The following is a 16604-nucleotide window of genomic DNA, read 5'->3' as shown; positions in this document are numbered from 1 at the left end:
TTATATAAACTTAAAATCCATAATATCAATTGTTACAGAAATACTATTAACTTGATTTGTTTCTGTTTGAACAAACATATTTAGAATTTAACTTGATCTAAATTTTAAATATAAAAATTGAATTGAATACAAAAAAAATATGACAAATGGAATGTAACAACGTTAATGATAATATAACGAAAATGACGTAATTGAATGTTTTAAAAAATTAGAACTTTGTTAAAAAAAAATAAAGAAACCAAATTAAATAATTAAAACGAAAATAAAAACCAAAGAATTTTAGCCATTAAAAGAATTATTGTTTATGGGTCTAATTCTTATCAAGTGTGTGATCTTATTTAAAAAGTTAACACCATAGAAGCTATGAACAACTTTAGGCAGGGATTGAGTTGGCAAGGTAAAATACGAAAATTTAAAAAGATAAGCAGTGTGAAGATAAAAGAGAGAAATTATAATATACATTCTTAAAAGTAGAAGGGAAATAAAGCACAAGGAAAGCATCTTTGTGCAATTGTCACAGCAGAAGCACTTGAGCCAAGCCACCTTTGCTTTCTTGCAGCTTCAAATCTGCCTTTCACGTCCTGTTTTACTCACTTTTTCTCTACTTTCACATTGCTGCACATTCAAGAAAGAACTTATCCTTTCAAACAACCCCATTCATTAAGTTATTACATCATTTTCACACAAACCTAGTAAAAACAAATTAAACTATTTTCTATTTACCATTTAGGATTCCATGTTTCATACCAAGTAACTGTTCTCATGTGTTGGAATCACTCATAATTACAATCTCTCCATCAGAAAGCATGTAATGTGAGTTAACAAGAGGCTTTTCGTCTATTCTTTTCTGTTTTCCTTTTCCATATTAAGATTACTACGGCTAAAGCTCATGTAGCTTCTTCATCATATTATTCCTTTCTTAAGCCAAGGTAGTGAGGAGTTCTATTGTGTAGGAAAGTGAGACAACCACCACTGTGTTTTCTTCTGTCTTTTGCCTTCTTAAGTAGAATCTGGTTGCTTCAGAATCGAATATTGGGTTACTTGTTGACAGCCATATAAGCTTTAGCTTGCTGTGACATACACACATTGCATTTGCTGAAGGTAGTTTTGGAGATCATTGACGCTCATGATCTTATGCCCAAAAAGAGATCACAAGTGCATTTGTTGAAGTAGAGTTTGAACACCAATTAAGAAAAACCAGAATTATCCTAAAGAACCTGAACCCCACTTGGAATCACAATCTGTTATTCCGTTTGGATGCAACAAAACCTTCCTTCTAACTTTCCTACTTCAGAATTTGAAAACCTCTCATCTCCAATTTCACCAAAAAGTACAAGAATGCAAATGCAACACTACCAATCTTCCTCATTGTCCATTCCCAGCCACATAAAATATTGACCTGTCTGACATAACATCAAAAGCTGATCACAAAGAGGACACCCCAAAATCAATCACAAAAGAAGCTGAGAAAGTAAACTCAGCTGCAGTGTAGTGGCATTGATACTGGTCAAGATCTAAAAGAAAGTACAGAGCCTGTCCTAGGTTTAACACAGCAACTACACAAACACCAAGCAGCAGCAGCAGCAGCAGCCAATGATTTCAATAAAGAGAAGACAAAGAGTTGCTCCAGCCACAATGCACTCAGTTGGTCCTCAAGCTCATCCCAGTAGGCAAGATGAAGAGTACAATCTGAGGGAGACCGATCCACAGCTCGGGGGGGAGCGGTGGCCAAATGCCAGAAGAGGGTGGATGACTGGTGGAGAAAGATTCTCAAGCACACATGACCTTGTTGAGCAGATGTTTTTTCTGTATGTAAGGGTAGTGAAAGCCAAGGATCTTCACCGCAGCACTCTTACCTCAAGATGTGATCCTTATGTGGAAGTGAAGCTGGGGAACTACAAAGGGAGAACAAAGCACATAGAGAATAAAACAAACCCAGAATGGAACCAAGTCTACGCTTTCTCCAAAGACAGAATTCAATCTTCTGTTTTGGAAGTCATAGTGAAAGACAAAGAAATGTTGGGAAGAGATGATTGTATTGGAAGGGTGGCATTTGATCTCAACGAGGTTCCAACCAGAGTTCCCCCGGATAGTCCACTGGCTCCTCAGTGGTACAGAATCGATGACCGGCGAGGAGGTGGTGATATCATGCTTGCAGTGTGGATGGGAACTCAAGCTGATGAGGCCTTCTCAGAGGCTTGGCATTCTGATGCTGCGACTGTGTATGGAGAAGGTGTTTTCAATGTCAGATCAAAGGTTTATCTGTCACCAAAGCTGTGGTATCTCAGGGTGAATGTCATTGAAGCACAAGATGTGATACCAAGTGACAGAAACCGGTTGCCAGACGTGTTTGTCAAGGCTCAGATGGGGAACCAAGTGCTGAAGACCAAGATATGTCCAACTAGAACAACCACACCAATTTGGAACGAAGATTTGGTCTTTGTGGCTGCTGAACCATTTGAGGAGAAGTTGACAATCACTGTGGAGGATCGCGTGCACCCTTCAAAAGATGAAGTACTTGGGAAGATAGTCTTGCCACTGACCCTCTTTGAGAAGCGGCTAGACCACAGGGCAGTTCATTCGCGCTGGTTTAATCTTGAGAAGTTTGGTTTTGGAATGATGGAAGCTGATAGGAGAAATGAGCTCAAATTTTCAAGCAGGATTCACCTACGAATTTGCCTTGAAGGTGGATACCACGTCCTTGATGAGTCCACTTTGTACTCAAGTGACCAAAGACCAACAGCTAGACAGCTATGGAAGCAGCCTATCGGGGTACTTGAAGTAGGCATCTTAGGAGCACAAGGACTCCTCCCAATGAAGATGAGGGATGGCCATGGCAGCACAGATGCATACTGTGTGGCAAAGTACGGTCAAAAATGGGTCAGAACCAGAACAATTCTTGACACTCATAGTCCAAAATGGAATGAGCAATACACATGGGAGGTTTATGATCCATGCTCTGTGATAACACTTGGTGTTTTCGACAACTGCCATTTAGGTGGGGGCGAAAAAGCCACTGCAGGCACTGCAGCCAGGGATTCAAGAATTGGAAAGGTAAGAATTAGACTCTCAACACTTGAAGCTCATAGGATATACACTCATAGTTATCCACTTCTTGTTTTGCACCCTCATGGTGTCAAGAAAATGGGTGAGCTTCAGCTAGCCGTGAGGTTCACTAGCCTCTCACTGGCTAACATGGTTTACATTTATGGTCAACCATTGCTTCCAAAGATGCATTACTTGCGCCCTTTCACAGTAAACCAGATAGAGAGTTTGAGGTACCAAGCCATGAACATTGTGGCCGGGAGGCTTGGAAGAGCTGAACCTCCCCTGAGGAAGGAGGTGGTGGAGTACATGTTGGATGTTGACTCCAACATGTGGAGCATGAGAAGAAGCAAAGCCAACTTCTTCCGCATCATGTCACTTTTCTCTGGCATCATCACAATGGGGCAGTGGTTTAGCCAAGTTTGCCATTGGAAGAACCCCATCACATCCGTCCTGGTTCACATTCTCTTCCTCATACTCATTTGCTACCCTGAATTGATACTTCCAACTTTGTTCCTCTACATGTTCTTGATCGGCCTGTGGAACTATAGGTTTAGGCCTAGAAACCCACCCCACATGGACACAAAACTCTCATGGGCAGAAGCAGTTCACGCTGATGAACTTGATGAAGAGTTTGACACATTCCCAACTTCTAGACCGCATGATGTGGTGAGAATGAGGTATGACAAGCTTAGAAGTGTTGCTGGAAGGATCCAAACAGTGGTTGGGGACATAGCAACTCAGGGAGAGAGGTTTCATTCTCTACTGAGTTGGAGAGACACCAGAGCCACCAGCCTCTTCGTAGTGTTCAGTTTGTGTTCAGCTGTGGTTCTCTACGCAACTCCACCAAAAGTGGTGGCTATGGTAACAGGTATGTATTATCTAAGGCACCCAAAGTTTCGTAGCAAACTTCCTTCTGTACCCAGCAACTTCTTCAAGAGGCTTCCAGCTAGAACAGATAGCATGCTGTGATGCATAGGAAAGAGTTCATTATGCATTTTTTTCATTTGGTGGAGCTTTACTTTTAATGTAACTTAATGGAATTTCTGTTATTCAAGATCAATGTTCTCATTTGACGATGTTAGATACCTGATTCAGATCAGCATCACTGAATTTAACCTGTGTAACAAAACTGAAATGGTTGATATTTGTATCATAGTCTCACAGTTCTGTAAACTTACCTAGTCGATATCAATGATAACACAGCAGTCTAATTATGCAAATAGCTTGGTTTGTTAGTATGACATGCACTTACTGGATGCTAATTAAAACCATACCTTCAAAATAAATATTTCTAATGTTGCTTAATAATAATAAAAATAGTAATAGAACCTATTTATAATACATAAATGAGTAATACTCATATTGTAAAATATAATATTATCTTAAAAAAATTGGATAAATAATATTTGTTATTATATATTTATATTTATTATGTTGGGTTGAATGGAGTTCTTTGAATTGGACAAATGGCTTACGCTTAAAACCCTAGTCTGTCTACTTAATTCAACTATGAATCCAACCCAACAGCTTCACAAATTCAACATCTTTCAACAATTCTATTCTAACTTCTACCTTAAAACTATGAATCAAACTAACAAAATAAACTGCCGAGTGTATAAAAATTGAATTAGAGTTCAATGATTCTTCTATACCACCACCACTCATTTTACATTGATTTTAAAGTTTCCAAAATATAGTAATAAAAATTATTAACTAATCTCTGCAAAATTTTAGAAATGCAAATTTCAAACCATTTCAGTGTTGAAGGATTAAAACCAACTAAAAACATTTTCCCTAGAATTTACATCGCAGCACTAAGGCAGAATGGGATACAAAATGGTAGTATAGGTGTTCAAAGGTAAAATAACGTGAGTTTATCCACCACAACAAAATAACAAACTTTTTGCCTGGTTACTGCACACGCATAATAGTAACTTCGATGGAGACAAAACACATACTAATGTATCAATCGATAATAATGTATTAATCAACTAGAACCAAAACTGGTAAAAAAACTTTAACAAAAATAAAGTTCCAGTACAACGAAGACAGTGCAACTATTACGAAGAGAAAGCTCGACAAAACAGAATGAGAAAAATAATTTAGGCCTCTAGAAGACTAGTTCATGGGGCTTCATTCCTGCCTTCAAAGAAAACCTAGCACCCAAGTAAGACTTCAGGTCTGGAACACTCTCAATTGCCTTTAACAAAGCAGTATCCACGGTTTTCTGGTCATCTTTCTTCTCTTGGGGAAGAACATTTTTCTCCTACAATGGGAAAATTATAATAAAGATCAGCATTACAGAAGCAGCTTCAAACAAACAAGGGACGACACATTAACATCAAATTTTAAAACCAACCTCCTTCTCTGCCTCAAAGAACTCGCCCTCTCCCTTTGTTTTCTTCTTCTTGGCATCCTTGGAAAAGTACTTGTCATCAAATTTATCAACACTAACACCAGAGATGTCCACTTTTGTAGATGTACCAATGACATAAGATTGGTTCACCCTTCTAAGAGGAACACCATTGATCTTGAATGGCCCTAAAAACGCAAAGACATTAATATCAAAACATTATAAACAGAACTAAGCATTTTGAAGGGTAGACAACAGTAAACATAAGAAGGAACCCTTGTCAATCACTTATGTTCAAGAAGTGAGAAACCAGAGCAATCAGATTAAGTCATTGAGGCACAATGACCACAACAAAATGAAAAACTTGTTACCGGCAAAGATCATCACGCAAGAACTTGTTGTACAAAGTTTAATCTCATCACAAGCACAACACACCTGTTACCAGAAGCAATCCAGATGGAAGCTGCTTCAGGAAAACAACCCTCTTTCCCTTGAATCTGCCAGCAAGCAGGATCAACACTGTTCCTGGAGTAACGCTAGCCCTGAAGAGGAAACATACCAAATATAAGGCCTCAAACAACAAAACAAAACACACTCGTTAAAATTCCTAACAACTAAAAGGTCTCATTTTACCATCCAATAAAATATGCAACACAAACCCTGACAACTAAAGCACACTGATCAATTTACAACAAGTCACTAAGATTAAAAAATGAATCTCCCCATATATCGGAAAACAGTTAAATTCATCATTCAACAAAAATAACACAAAATCACATATTTTCCAAATATTCCAAACAAGAGACCACTAAACCACAAGATATATTCAATTTTAACGTTACGAACCACAGAGCAATTAAAAATCCATCATAGCTGACAAATCAAAAACTCTATGACACACAAATACAAGAAGGTTCAATATGTGTATCATTCAATCCGAAGACTAAAAACCCTTCTTTTGTTCCACATTTTCCAACAACAATAAGACCACCGAAAGATATACATCATCATACCAAACAAATCAAAGCATCAGATACACACACAAGAGTGAGGAAGAAAGTACCTAAGTTTGGCGGGCTTGGGCTTGTGCTTGTTGACGAGGGGCTTCCTGACATCGTCGGCGGGGTAAAACTTGGGAGGCTTCTGGGCCGGGGCGTCGGGCTTGGGCGAAGGGTCGTGGCGAGGGAAAACGCCGCCGTGTTTGGCCTTGATGGCCCAGATGCCCCTCTTGTGGTACATCTGGGACCTTGAGTACTTCCCAATACCCCTAATGAGTTCAGGGTTCCTTGACACGCTTCTCGGCTTCTTCGGCGCCATTGCTCTTCCTTTCCTTCTGCTTCTTCCGCTTCTGATGAGGCTCGTGTTGCAAAACCCTAATACTTAGTCTATTATATATGCGCCTCAAACGCACCGTTTCCGTCTAATGGGTTGGGCTCTCTAAACTTAACCCTAGGAGGTTTGGGCTTTTTTCTTTCGCAAATAGCATACGTGGTAGCTACTTCTCTAACAACCTTTATAACTCGTATAATTTACGAGATTGTTTTAAATTATTAATCTTTGAAAGTGAGTAAACTTAGAGTTTTCTGTTAATTCTTCAAATATTTTTTATAATTATATAATTTCTCAAACCTATAAAATTATCCTCTAGAGTTATTTGAATTGAAATTTGATTGAATTAGTAGAGAAATATGTTTCTTTCTTATATTGTTGTGAAATTTCTATTTTTTCTTTTAGTAGAATGCCGTGCTGATTCTATAAATAACGTTAATTATTTGCTTCTTATATTTAATCCTTTTTTCCCCTTTTGTAAATTAGTTTATGTTTAAAGAAATTGCAAAACTAATTTTCGTACACAAATCCAAATTTATTAATTTTAATATAATTGGGATGCTTTCTTAAATATTAACTAGAGTCTAGATCAACATTCACTTTATAAACAGCAAAGAAACTAGGATGGTCCAAAAATGCACTCATTATAGAAAAAATTATGATTATCAAATAATTTTATAGAAAAATAAGTATATTTTCTCTTATAGTAATGTAAAAGTTCAGTTCTAGTAGTGGGATTTTTTAACATAAACTCTTGAAAAAAATATTTAATTTTTAACTGATGAATTTAACAAAAAAAAATAGCAGAGTATGGAATGGACCTAGAATTTTAACTTTTACGTGAATCATTGATATAAATGGAGGAAACTCAGGAAATTGGTTGTTTATTATTTCATCCAAGACATTTTATTTTGTATTCAGCAAACTTCTATATGGGCTCTGCAATTTGAAAAGGAAGGCAAAATATTTAGCTGATAATACGCTGCTAATTTCAATTCAAATCATTATCCAGCATTGCTGCAAGAAATTAATTTGTTTTACAAGCTTGCACTTGCATGAATCTACAATGGGTGGTTTTTACTACTCTGGATCAACATCTAATCTTCTCTTTTTGTGGGGATCAGTGAATTGAATATCCTCCATGTTGCTCCTCTGTTTGAACACATAGATTCCATTTTCTATAGAGATTGGGGTCACCGCATGTTTGTCTTTTTCCTTGAATCTCTGCTCGACTGAGTATGTAATCTCCACGTGGTTCCATTCATTTTCTGAAACAAATCTGTCTAGATAATCTGAAAAAACTATATGTTGCAAATCGAAAATATATGTGTGATGAGGGAACATATATAAATAAGGATTCTCTTCCCCATCAAATGAACATTCAATGCTGTTGATGATCATGATAGGTCCAACAATTTCAACGTGTTCCAAATGAGTTGGTCCAATAGCAATACAAAGAGCAATGGAAGGGAATTTTTTGCCAACCCAGAAAGAACAAGATGGTCCCCGACTGTGGTGATCGAACCATTCTGGAAACCTTGCTCCTGAAAACGAAAACATGGTGTTTCCAGCCTCATGCAGTTTCTGTTAGTCACAAATGATCAATAAGTTTAGCACCATTGCGTACACTGTCCTCAACATCAAATCAAATACGTAACAAAAGAAAAACAAGACAAAACCTGATTCAGTAAAGTTCTTCCGCAAGAAGAAGTGAAGGATTTACAATTTCTTGCTAATAACTGTCGTATGTTTGGTGGAATCCCTCTAATCTCTCGAAGACTATCACAGGCATCCAAAGTAAGCTTGCATAACAAGTGACAATTGGCGATACATTCAGGAAGAACCGTGAAATTATTCCTTGATAGGTCTAAATCTTTTACATTAGCAAACCATTCAAGAATTATTGGGAAAAAATCATCTGAGAGTTTGCAGCCTGGGAGATAAAGACAATCTACGTTTGAAGACACCATTGAGCCTATTTTCTCTTCCCCCTCGACCTGTTTTGGAAATAGCCACCCTTTAGATTCCCAAGCAATAATGTTGGCCAGTTTTGGCATCATGACTATACTACTAGGTAACCTTAACCTTGGACACAAACGCAACTGTAATGTTTGAAGCTCGGTGAGATTTTGAAATGAAATTGGCAATTCCTTTATGTGACAGTCCTCCAAGACAAGTTCTGTTATCTGTCCCATTTTTCCTAATATTTCTGGGAACCTCTCAAGACTGTAACAATATGAAAGTTCAAGATTTTCCAGAGAAGTCAATTTGAGGGGGGGGAAACTCCTAAGCTTGCTGCAACCAACAGCATTCAAGGAGTTAAGCTTACCTAGGAAGCCAATGGAGTCATGGATTGTAATTAAACTCTTACAATTCTTGAATGAAAATCTTTCTAAATTTGGCAGCCCAGATAGATCAGGTATCTGTGTTAAACCTTCACATTCGTCAAAATTCAGAAGAGTCATATTCATGAACTTCTGCAGCAACCAAAAAGGACAAACAAGGAAACAAAAATTAACAATGCGGATGGGAGTTTATTTATATATTGGGTTTGGAAAATCAACCGTCCATACTTGCCTTTGAAAACTCAGCCAATCCGAGTGACCCAAAACAACTTGAAGGTAATTTGCATAAGGAAAGTTGCTTTGAACGAAAATCTGGCGGTAGCCCTTGTGAAGGATATTTCAACCATTCCAGTACTCTTAAACTATTCGGAAGATATTCAGGACCTTCCGAAAAATTACCATTTTTAATGATAAGTGTTTTGAGGTTTTTCATCTTTTTGAAGGCCTTTCTGTTCCATTCCACTATTTCTTCTTTGTCAGGTAAGGAGGAATTTAAACATATGATTTCAATTTCTCCACTTCCCTGATGACAGAAAAGGCACCAATCAAGCATAGTGCAGATATATGTTAGTCTGCAGTACAAATGCTTAGTTAAATTTAAATATTACATAATAGTAAGAAAAAGATAAATCAAAGAACGAAACAAACCATTCATGAGTCTTACCAAGTTGTCTTCCAAAACTTTAATTATCTCTTCTGGTGACCATAATCTACTGCGCTTCCCTGGCTTATCTGGAGATTTCTGCCGGACAATTTCTTTACCCATGTCTTCTATCAAGTCATGCATTGTAACTACAGAATTATAACCATATTTTATCAGAGATTTTTCAACCAACACCCCAATATGATATTTCATGCAATCACCATAATGAGCACGAAGTATATCTTCCACCTCTGACAATGCATATGCTTTGAAGCAACAAGAAATGTCAAGAAAAACACTCTTCTCTACTTCCTCTAAAGCATCAAAACTTATTTTAAGCACCTCAAGGATTTGATTGTTAGGAATTTTCTCGTACTGTTTGATGGCAGATTCCCATTCCTTTACACTTTTTCTAAACAACTTCGAACCGATTACTTCCAAAGCCAATGGATGGCCAGAAGCATAAGCTAGTACACGATCCATTACATTCAAATAACTTGTATCAACTTCTTCTGTTCTGAAAGCTTTCCAACTAAGCAGTCGAAGAGCATTGTTCTTTTCCAACTTCTTCACTTTATATAATTTTTCGATCAAGTGACATGATAACAAATGTTTGTCCCTAGTTGTGATGATGACTCTACTGCCGGGACCAAACCAATCAGGTCTTCCAACAATTGCTTGTAACTGTTCATGTTTGTCAACATCATCTAGAATCAAGAGAATCTTCTTCTGTCGTAGCCTATGCTCCATCATTGAAATCCCTTGTCTCGCACTAGTTATGTTGACATTATTTTCTCCAATCATTTGAGAAAGAAGGATTCTTTGAAGATGCTGTAGGCCATGTTTGTTTGAATTCTCTCTCACATTTTCGAGGAAACACAAGCCTTCAAAATGGTCAGCGATGGAATTGTACACTGCAAGAGCAAGTGTGGTTTTACCAACTCCACCGAGTCCATGGATCCCTACCATGTGGACACCATCATCAGATCCTATGTCTAGAAGCAACTTTACTTCTAGCACTCGAGTCTCTAGTCCAACTGGATAATCCGCAACGTGTAAAGGAGCACGGTTAATCTTGTTGGAGACCAAGTCAACTATCCTCTTGATAAACTCGTATTCATATTCCTCCCTGTTCAATCAGTTTCAAATTATATATCCCTTCAAATTATGTTTTTTCTCACCAAAAGTAATACAATTATTTTAGTAAAATTATCTCAGAAAAAATATATTTATTATTATTCTACACCTTATAAAAAAACTTTGAAATTTTACATTTATATACATTGAATTTGGATTCCTTTCATTATAAATTTTGTTTTAAGATAATTTAAATTTATTAAATTTTATAAAGTATTTCAATTAGTACTAAATATAAAACTCATCATTGAAACTTTGCAAATATGGACAACAACAAAAAAATACACACTACATACTTCAATCAAACAAATTTTCAATCAATAACTAACAACCACCACTAAATAATGCTCTCAAACTAATTAGTCACCAATGATGAATAAATAGCTTCAATAATATTAACTAGAAAATAACTCGTATCAATTTTCCCTGAAAAAAAAATCTGATTTGCGTCACTCGAAGAAGAATAAATTAATTGGTGTGAAATAAAAAGTCATACCTAACATCGGTTGAAAAATAGTTTTGCTAATGTCAAGTTGAATTCTTTTATTCAATTTCATCATGAAATAAAAAGTCATACCTAACATCGGTTGAAAAATAGTTTTGCTAATGTCAAGTTGAATTCTTTTATTCAATTTCATCATGAAATAAAAAGCCATACCTAACATCGGTTGAAAAATAGTTTTGCTAATGTCAAGTTGAATTCTTTTATTCAATTTCATCATGAATAAATAATCTCGACTTTTGGTATCGGTAGAAAAGAACACCATTAATAATATAAACTAAAAATAATAAACATTGACATTACTTTAAAAAATTGTATTTAATGTAAGTAAAAAAAAAACTATTGATATTGACAAAAGAAATTCTAACTAATGCCAACTCAAAAATAATATTGACCTATATAAAAAAATGAAAACTTGATGAAGATAACTCAAAATAACCATGATCCATTTTAATATGAAAGAAACTTTCAGGAAAGTCAAAAAAAACAATATCAAGTTAACGGTGGATACCTTAATTGAGCTTATAAAGTCTAAAAAATATAAAGAGAAGCAGCATCACTTTGAGAAAGGAAGGGATATCATAGAAGATGTTTCAATTTTGTCTTTTCTTTAAATAGAATTTGAAATTCTTTAATGTTAGATTATCAAATTACTTTTATAACTTTAAAAATATTAAGTTTCTTCTAAAACTTATCCTAAAAAATTGATACAGAGTAAAGCTTAAAATTTTTCAAGGTAAAAAATTGTTTCTATCACTTTAAAACTTGGCTTAATAGCACTTATGGTTCCTGTTTCGTTAGGTTTGTTCGAAATGGTCCTAATTTTTTTTTTCTGTTCAATGTTGTCCTAAAGAATGTAATTTATGTTCAATTTAGTCCTTTTTGCAGACTAAATCGTTAATGGCCAATTATCCAGATGTGCAATACCCAAATGAGATGGTATTTAACTGCCCACGTGGAGCTGCCAGGTGTCCTAATCGAGAAGGGTCATTCGCTGTTGTGATGATGGATGCGCAGCAGTGGTGGTCACGATTCTTGTTCTTTCTCGCGGCGATGGTGTCTCAATGAAGATGAAGACGTTGCAGCCTTGCCCTTGTGATGGATGTTGGTGGTCTTGCACTAGGTGGATGTGAAATATTAGGGTTTTGTGGGTTTCTAATTTGGGAATTTTTGGGTTGATTATGTTTCGTTGCAGGTTGATGAAAGCACGAAAGCACGAGGGAGAAGCAGGTTCGCAAACATGGTGGTTCTTAAGCGCAATAGGGTTGAGGGTTTCGAACTGCTAGGTTGCGTCAATGGAGAAGGAGGAACTCGCGAAGACATAGCGAATCACATCGGTGTTGTTTCTGGGTTTTTATGGGTTTTTTGGATTGGATTTGATGCAGGTTTCCGGTGCAATTGATGATGGTGGAAGGAGAGGATGGGCACAACACCACGGCATGGTGTTGGCGGTGGGGCTGTGGGATAGCGCGAACTGGGAAAAAGATGATGGTGAAGGCACGAGATGAAGATGGTGGCGCGTGGAGGTAGTCGCAGCGGCGTCCTAGTGATGATCTTCTGTTGCGTTTGAAGGTCTTTGGTGATTGCGGTGGCGACCTGAGGGTTTAGGTGTGACGACGCTAGGGTTAGGTGGCTAGAGAGAAATTAGGGTTTTAGTTTCTCTTTAGACTGAAGGTTGAAGAAGATGGTGACGTGGCAGCTTCTAAATGTCATCTCATTTGAGTTTTGCACACAGTGGATCGTTAACGATCTAAATGTTGTCTGCAAAAATGACTAAATTGAACATAAATTACATTGACAACATCGAACAGAAAAAAAATACTATGACCATTTCGAATAAACCACGAAAATAGGGACCATTAATGCTATTAAGCCTCAAAACTTTAAACAAAATAAATAATTTCATTGGTGTGGATAAAAGTCGTTGAAAAATAGTTTTAATGGTGTTGGTTGAATTTTCTTAATATAATTTGATCAATAAATAACTTTGACTTAGGTTTTCCATTGGTATCGGTCAAAACAACTCTAATTGGTATCAATTAAAAATAATAAATAATAACATCATTTGTGAAAATTGTATTTAACAAAAATAAATCATTTATAGGTTATCTGGAGCGATAAACAATGAATGGACAGAAACAAAGAAGTTAAAAGATGGGTACCCATGTTTGAAATGATAGCCAGATAAGTTAGCTGTTCCACGCAGAGCCATCTTCCATTTGTTGAGCTTCTCCATGTTAAGCTCAAAACCCTGACTCGTAGCTTTGAACCTGTTTTCATGTGTATCCAAAGCTTCTCCGAAGCTACCCGTGTGGTGGCGCACGTGGGAAGGAACGACGTCGTAGAAGAGTGGCAAAACCAGCAAACCATTTTTATTAGCGTAGGGAAGAATGTAGGCGAGCTCGTTCAAGCAAAAGGAGGAAGAGGCGTAGTTGCGAGAGAAAACGATGATGAAAATTCTGGAACCTTCGATTGCCTTCTCAAGTGCAGAGGTGATTTCGTCTCCTTTGGGAAGCTTCTCGTCGTCGATGAAGGTGTGAATTCCTCTGTCACGAAGGGCTCTGTAGAGATTGCCGGTGAAACTGTAACGAGTATCTTCTCCTCTGAAGCTGAGGAACACGTCGTAGGTGAAGGAAGAGGAGAATGATGGCACAGCCATGGAAATAACTCAACACAAACACCTCACATTTTGCGTATGATATATAATCTTATATTATAAATTTAGATATATTAAAATAATTCTCTATTTTAAATTTTTCTTTACTAAGTATTTTCTATTTTTTGTTAAGAATATGTGATTTGACTTTTGTGGTTAAAATAATGAAGTCAATGTTATTTTTTAATTCTAACTTTTCTGTCAATTTATTCTTTCTTTTTCTTTCTTTCTTTTTATTTTTTTCAACTGATCACTGATTATTTTTATGAGTTTGAAGACACTAGAAATAGAAACAAGTTAAAAAAAATAGAAAGAAGAAAACGACAAAATCAAATAATATTTACATAAGAATAAAAAAATTGTAAACATTCAATAAAAATTTTAATAAAAATTTAGTTAAAAATACTTAAATTTATAAATTACTTGTAAATTAATTAAATGAAATATATATGTTAAGGAAGATAGTATTAGAGAATGACTTATTCTATCACAAGTGAAGTGAACACAACCATTTATGAATATTATTTTAACTGCTATAATTTCAAATTTTATAATATCCTTATCAAATAAATTAAACTAAATTATGTAATGAATGAGTATTTACAATATTATATTTGTAAGTTTATTAATATAAATAAATATTGGGTTTACTTACTTTGTTAAGTCTCTAGAGAACAAAAATTGGATCATTTTAACATGCAAATTTTCTTCTTGTTAGGCATCTCCAATCTAATAATGTTATCCTTTTCTTTAATGAAATTTCTCTTAATATTTTAGTATTTAGACTAAGTGTCACATTTTAAGTAATGACCTCAAAAGTCGTATTATTAATACGAAATTTTAATCACAACATTTATAAAGTGCGACTACAATGCTTTTTTTTTTTTTATTGCTGGTCTTTATTTTATAAGATTATTATGGCTTTGATATTTAGAGTTGCGTTTAAATTAAGAAATAATACTAGTTTATATCTTTGTATTTTATTAGTTTTAAACTCGTATATGGTTTGTGTGCGTTTTTTCATGTTAATAAATATTTATTATATTAACAAATATTTAAATATATATTATATTAAAAGGTATTTCAATATATATATTTTATGAGGTTAAGAAATAACAATAATAGTTTTTTAAGTTTATGATTAAATTTTGAATAAAATTTATAGAATTATATAAATATATACATAAAAGTGTAAAAGACTAGATTTTGTAAATATACAGAGGATATAACATGCGAAAAGAAATATAAAGTAAATTTTCTAAATATATAAATGATAGACTATGCAAATATACATATAATATATTGTTATAAATACTAACAAGTGTATCGACATATTTGTCTAATGTATATTGTTAAATTCGTCTAATCAGTACATCAAAAAATTCGTCTAATATCTAATGTTAGACTTGTCTAATCAGTATATGAGCACACTCATCTAATGTGTATTGCTACATTCATCTAATGTGTATGGACAGACTCATCTAATGTGCATTGCAAGACACATCTAAATAGAGAACGGATAAGTTGTCTAATGTGTATTAATAAACTCATATAATAGGTGTATAAACAAACTCATCTAATGTATATTGTTAAACTCATTTAATCAATATATAGACAAACTCATCTAATGTATGTTGCAGGACTTGTTTATTCAATATATGGAGAAACTCGCCTAAAGTATATTCTTAGACTATTGTAATCAATGTATGGAATGACATTATTTAATTTTTTTTTTGCTATACTTATTTAATTATAGACTCATATAACTTATTTCTAAACTCGTCTAATGTATAAGCAAATATAAAGGTTATTTTTTAACCAACTCTTTGTTTACTTTTTTTCTCTCAATCAAATAATTGTATCACTCTTTATTTTTTTACTTTCCTTTTTCTTGCATTTTTCTAGAATTTTTTCTCTTCCTTATTTTCTGTTTTACTCTTTTTTCACTTTTATCTTAATTTGATTCTCACAAACCGCTCTTAAAGATAAAAAAAAAGTGTTAGGACACCTTTTATCCTTCGAACAAGAAAGAATACTTATTGGTTAGATCATCATGGATTACCTTTCTATCATATTGTCAAGGTCTTCCCAACAACAAGTGACTCGCCTCTATACGTACCACATCACATACTACCTCATATACTTATTTACCTATAGAGAAAGCAATGTTCACCTGCTTATCCACCACCAATTATGCATCCTCACCACACCGAGCTTCTCCACTAGTAGTTTGCTTATTACATTTTGTACAACTTTCTCCATCAATGACGAGTGAGAACACATTTCTTATAACCATACATCTATAATGGAAAATATTCCTTCTTTGGGTCTCATCCTCCTCCTTATTCATATTACCCAACAACCTCCTAACCATAAAAAGATCTCCCTCCAAAGGTGGTACTTCACACTTCATGTCCTCTTCATCAATACTAGATGATTCACCAACATAATGCTCACTAATGTACTCCCCATTCTCCAATAACATCATAGTTCTCATGTTGGGACATTCAACTGGTATATGTGCTCTACTCAAACATTCAAAACATTTTTTGAACTAGAACGTGAATCATCATTATTAGATTAAGAAGTTA

The 16604-nt window shown here is 35.1% G+C and overlaps 3 protein-coding genes across 4 annotated transcripts; 1 reads left to right on the top strand and 2 right to left on the bottom strand.

The window, feature by feature from the left end:
- The first annotated feature begins 403 nt into the window (after positions 1 to 403).
- LOC124833532 (FT-interacting protein 1-like) lies at positions 404 to 4248 on the top strand. The gene has a single exon (XM_047308041.2). The coding sequence runs from the start codon at positions 1594 to 1596 to the stop codon at positions 4015 to 4017; it is 2424 nt and encodes an 807-aa protein (XP_047163997.1). The 5' UTR covers positions 404 to 1593; the 3' UTR covers positions 4018 to 4248.
- A 758-nt stretch (positions 4249 to 5006) lies between these two features.
- Positions 5007 to 6770, bottom strand: LOC124833526 (large ribosomal subunit protein eL6z-like). The gene is made up of 4 exons (XM_047308033.2): positions 6465 to 6770; positions 5837 to 5943; positions 5408 to 5589; positions 5007 to 5314 (listed from the first exon to the last, which is right to left on the bottom strand). The coding sequence occupies exons 1-4, from the start codon at positions 6716 to 6718 to the stop codon at positions 5159 to 5161; spliced, it is 699 nt and encodes a 232-aa protein (XP_047163989.1). The 5' UTR covers positions 6719 to 6770; the 3' UTR covers positions 5007 to 5158.
- A 905-nt stretch (positions 6771 to 7675) lies between these two features.
- On the bottom strand, positions 7676 to 14211 carry LOC124833530 (disease resistance protein Roq1-like). Of its 2 annotated transcripts, none has more exons than XM_047308038.2 (5): positions 13520 to 14200; positions 9740 to 10847; positions 9308 to 9598; positions 8410 to 9207; positions 7676 to 8314 (listed from the first exon to the last, which is right to left on the bottom strand). In XM_047308038.2, exons 1-5 carry the CDS (start codon positions 14014 to 14016, stop codon positions 7811 to 7813), a joined length of 3198 nt encoding a protein of 1065 aa, XP_047163994.1. In that variant the 5' UTR covers positions 14017 to 14200; the 3' UTR covers positions 7676 to 7810. The 2 variants fall into 2 exon arrangements, with proteins under 2 accessions (XP_047163994.1, XP_087964539.1); XM_088108413.1 differs by lacking the exon at positions 7676 to 8314 and having other exon boundaries at positions 8573 to 8727; positions 8816 to 9207; positions 13520 to 14211.
- Between the last annotated feature and the right edge of the window lie 2393 nt (positions 14212 to 16604).

This window comes from Vigna umbellata, chromosome 3, assembly GCF_029865625.1.
Source record: "Vigna umbellata cultivar VRB3 chromosome 3, Vumbellata_1.0, whole genome shotgun sequence".
Lineage (NCBI taxonomy): Eukaryota > Viridiplantae > Streptophyta > Magnoliopsida > Fabales > Fabaceae > Vigna > Vigna umbellata.
The sequence above is the reverse complement of the archived record's forward strand: the minus strand, read 5'-3'. Positions and strand labels throughout refer to the sequence as shown.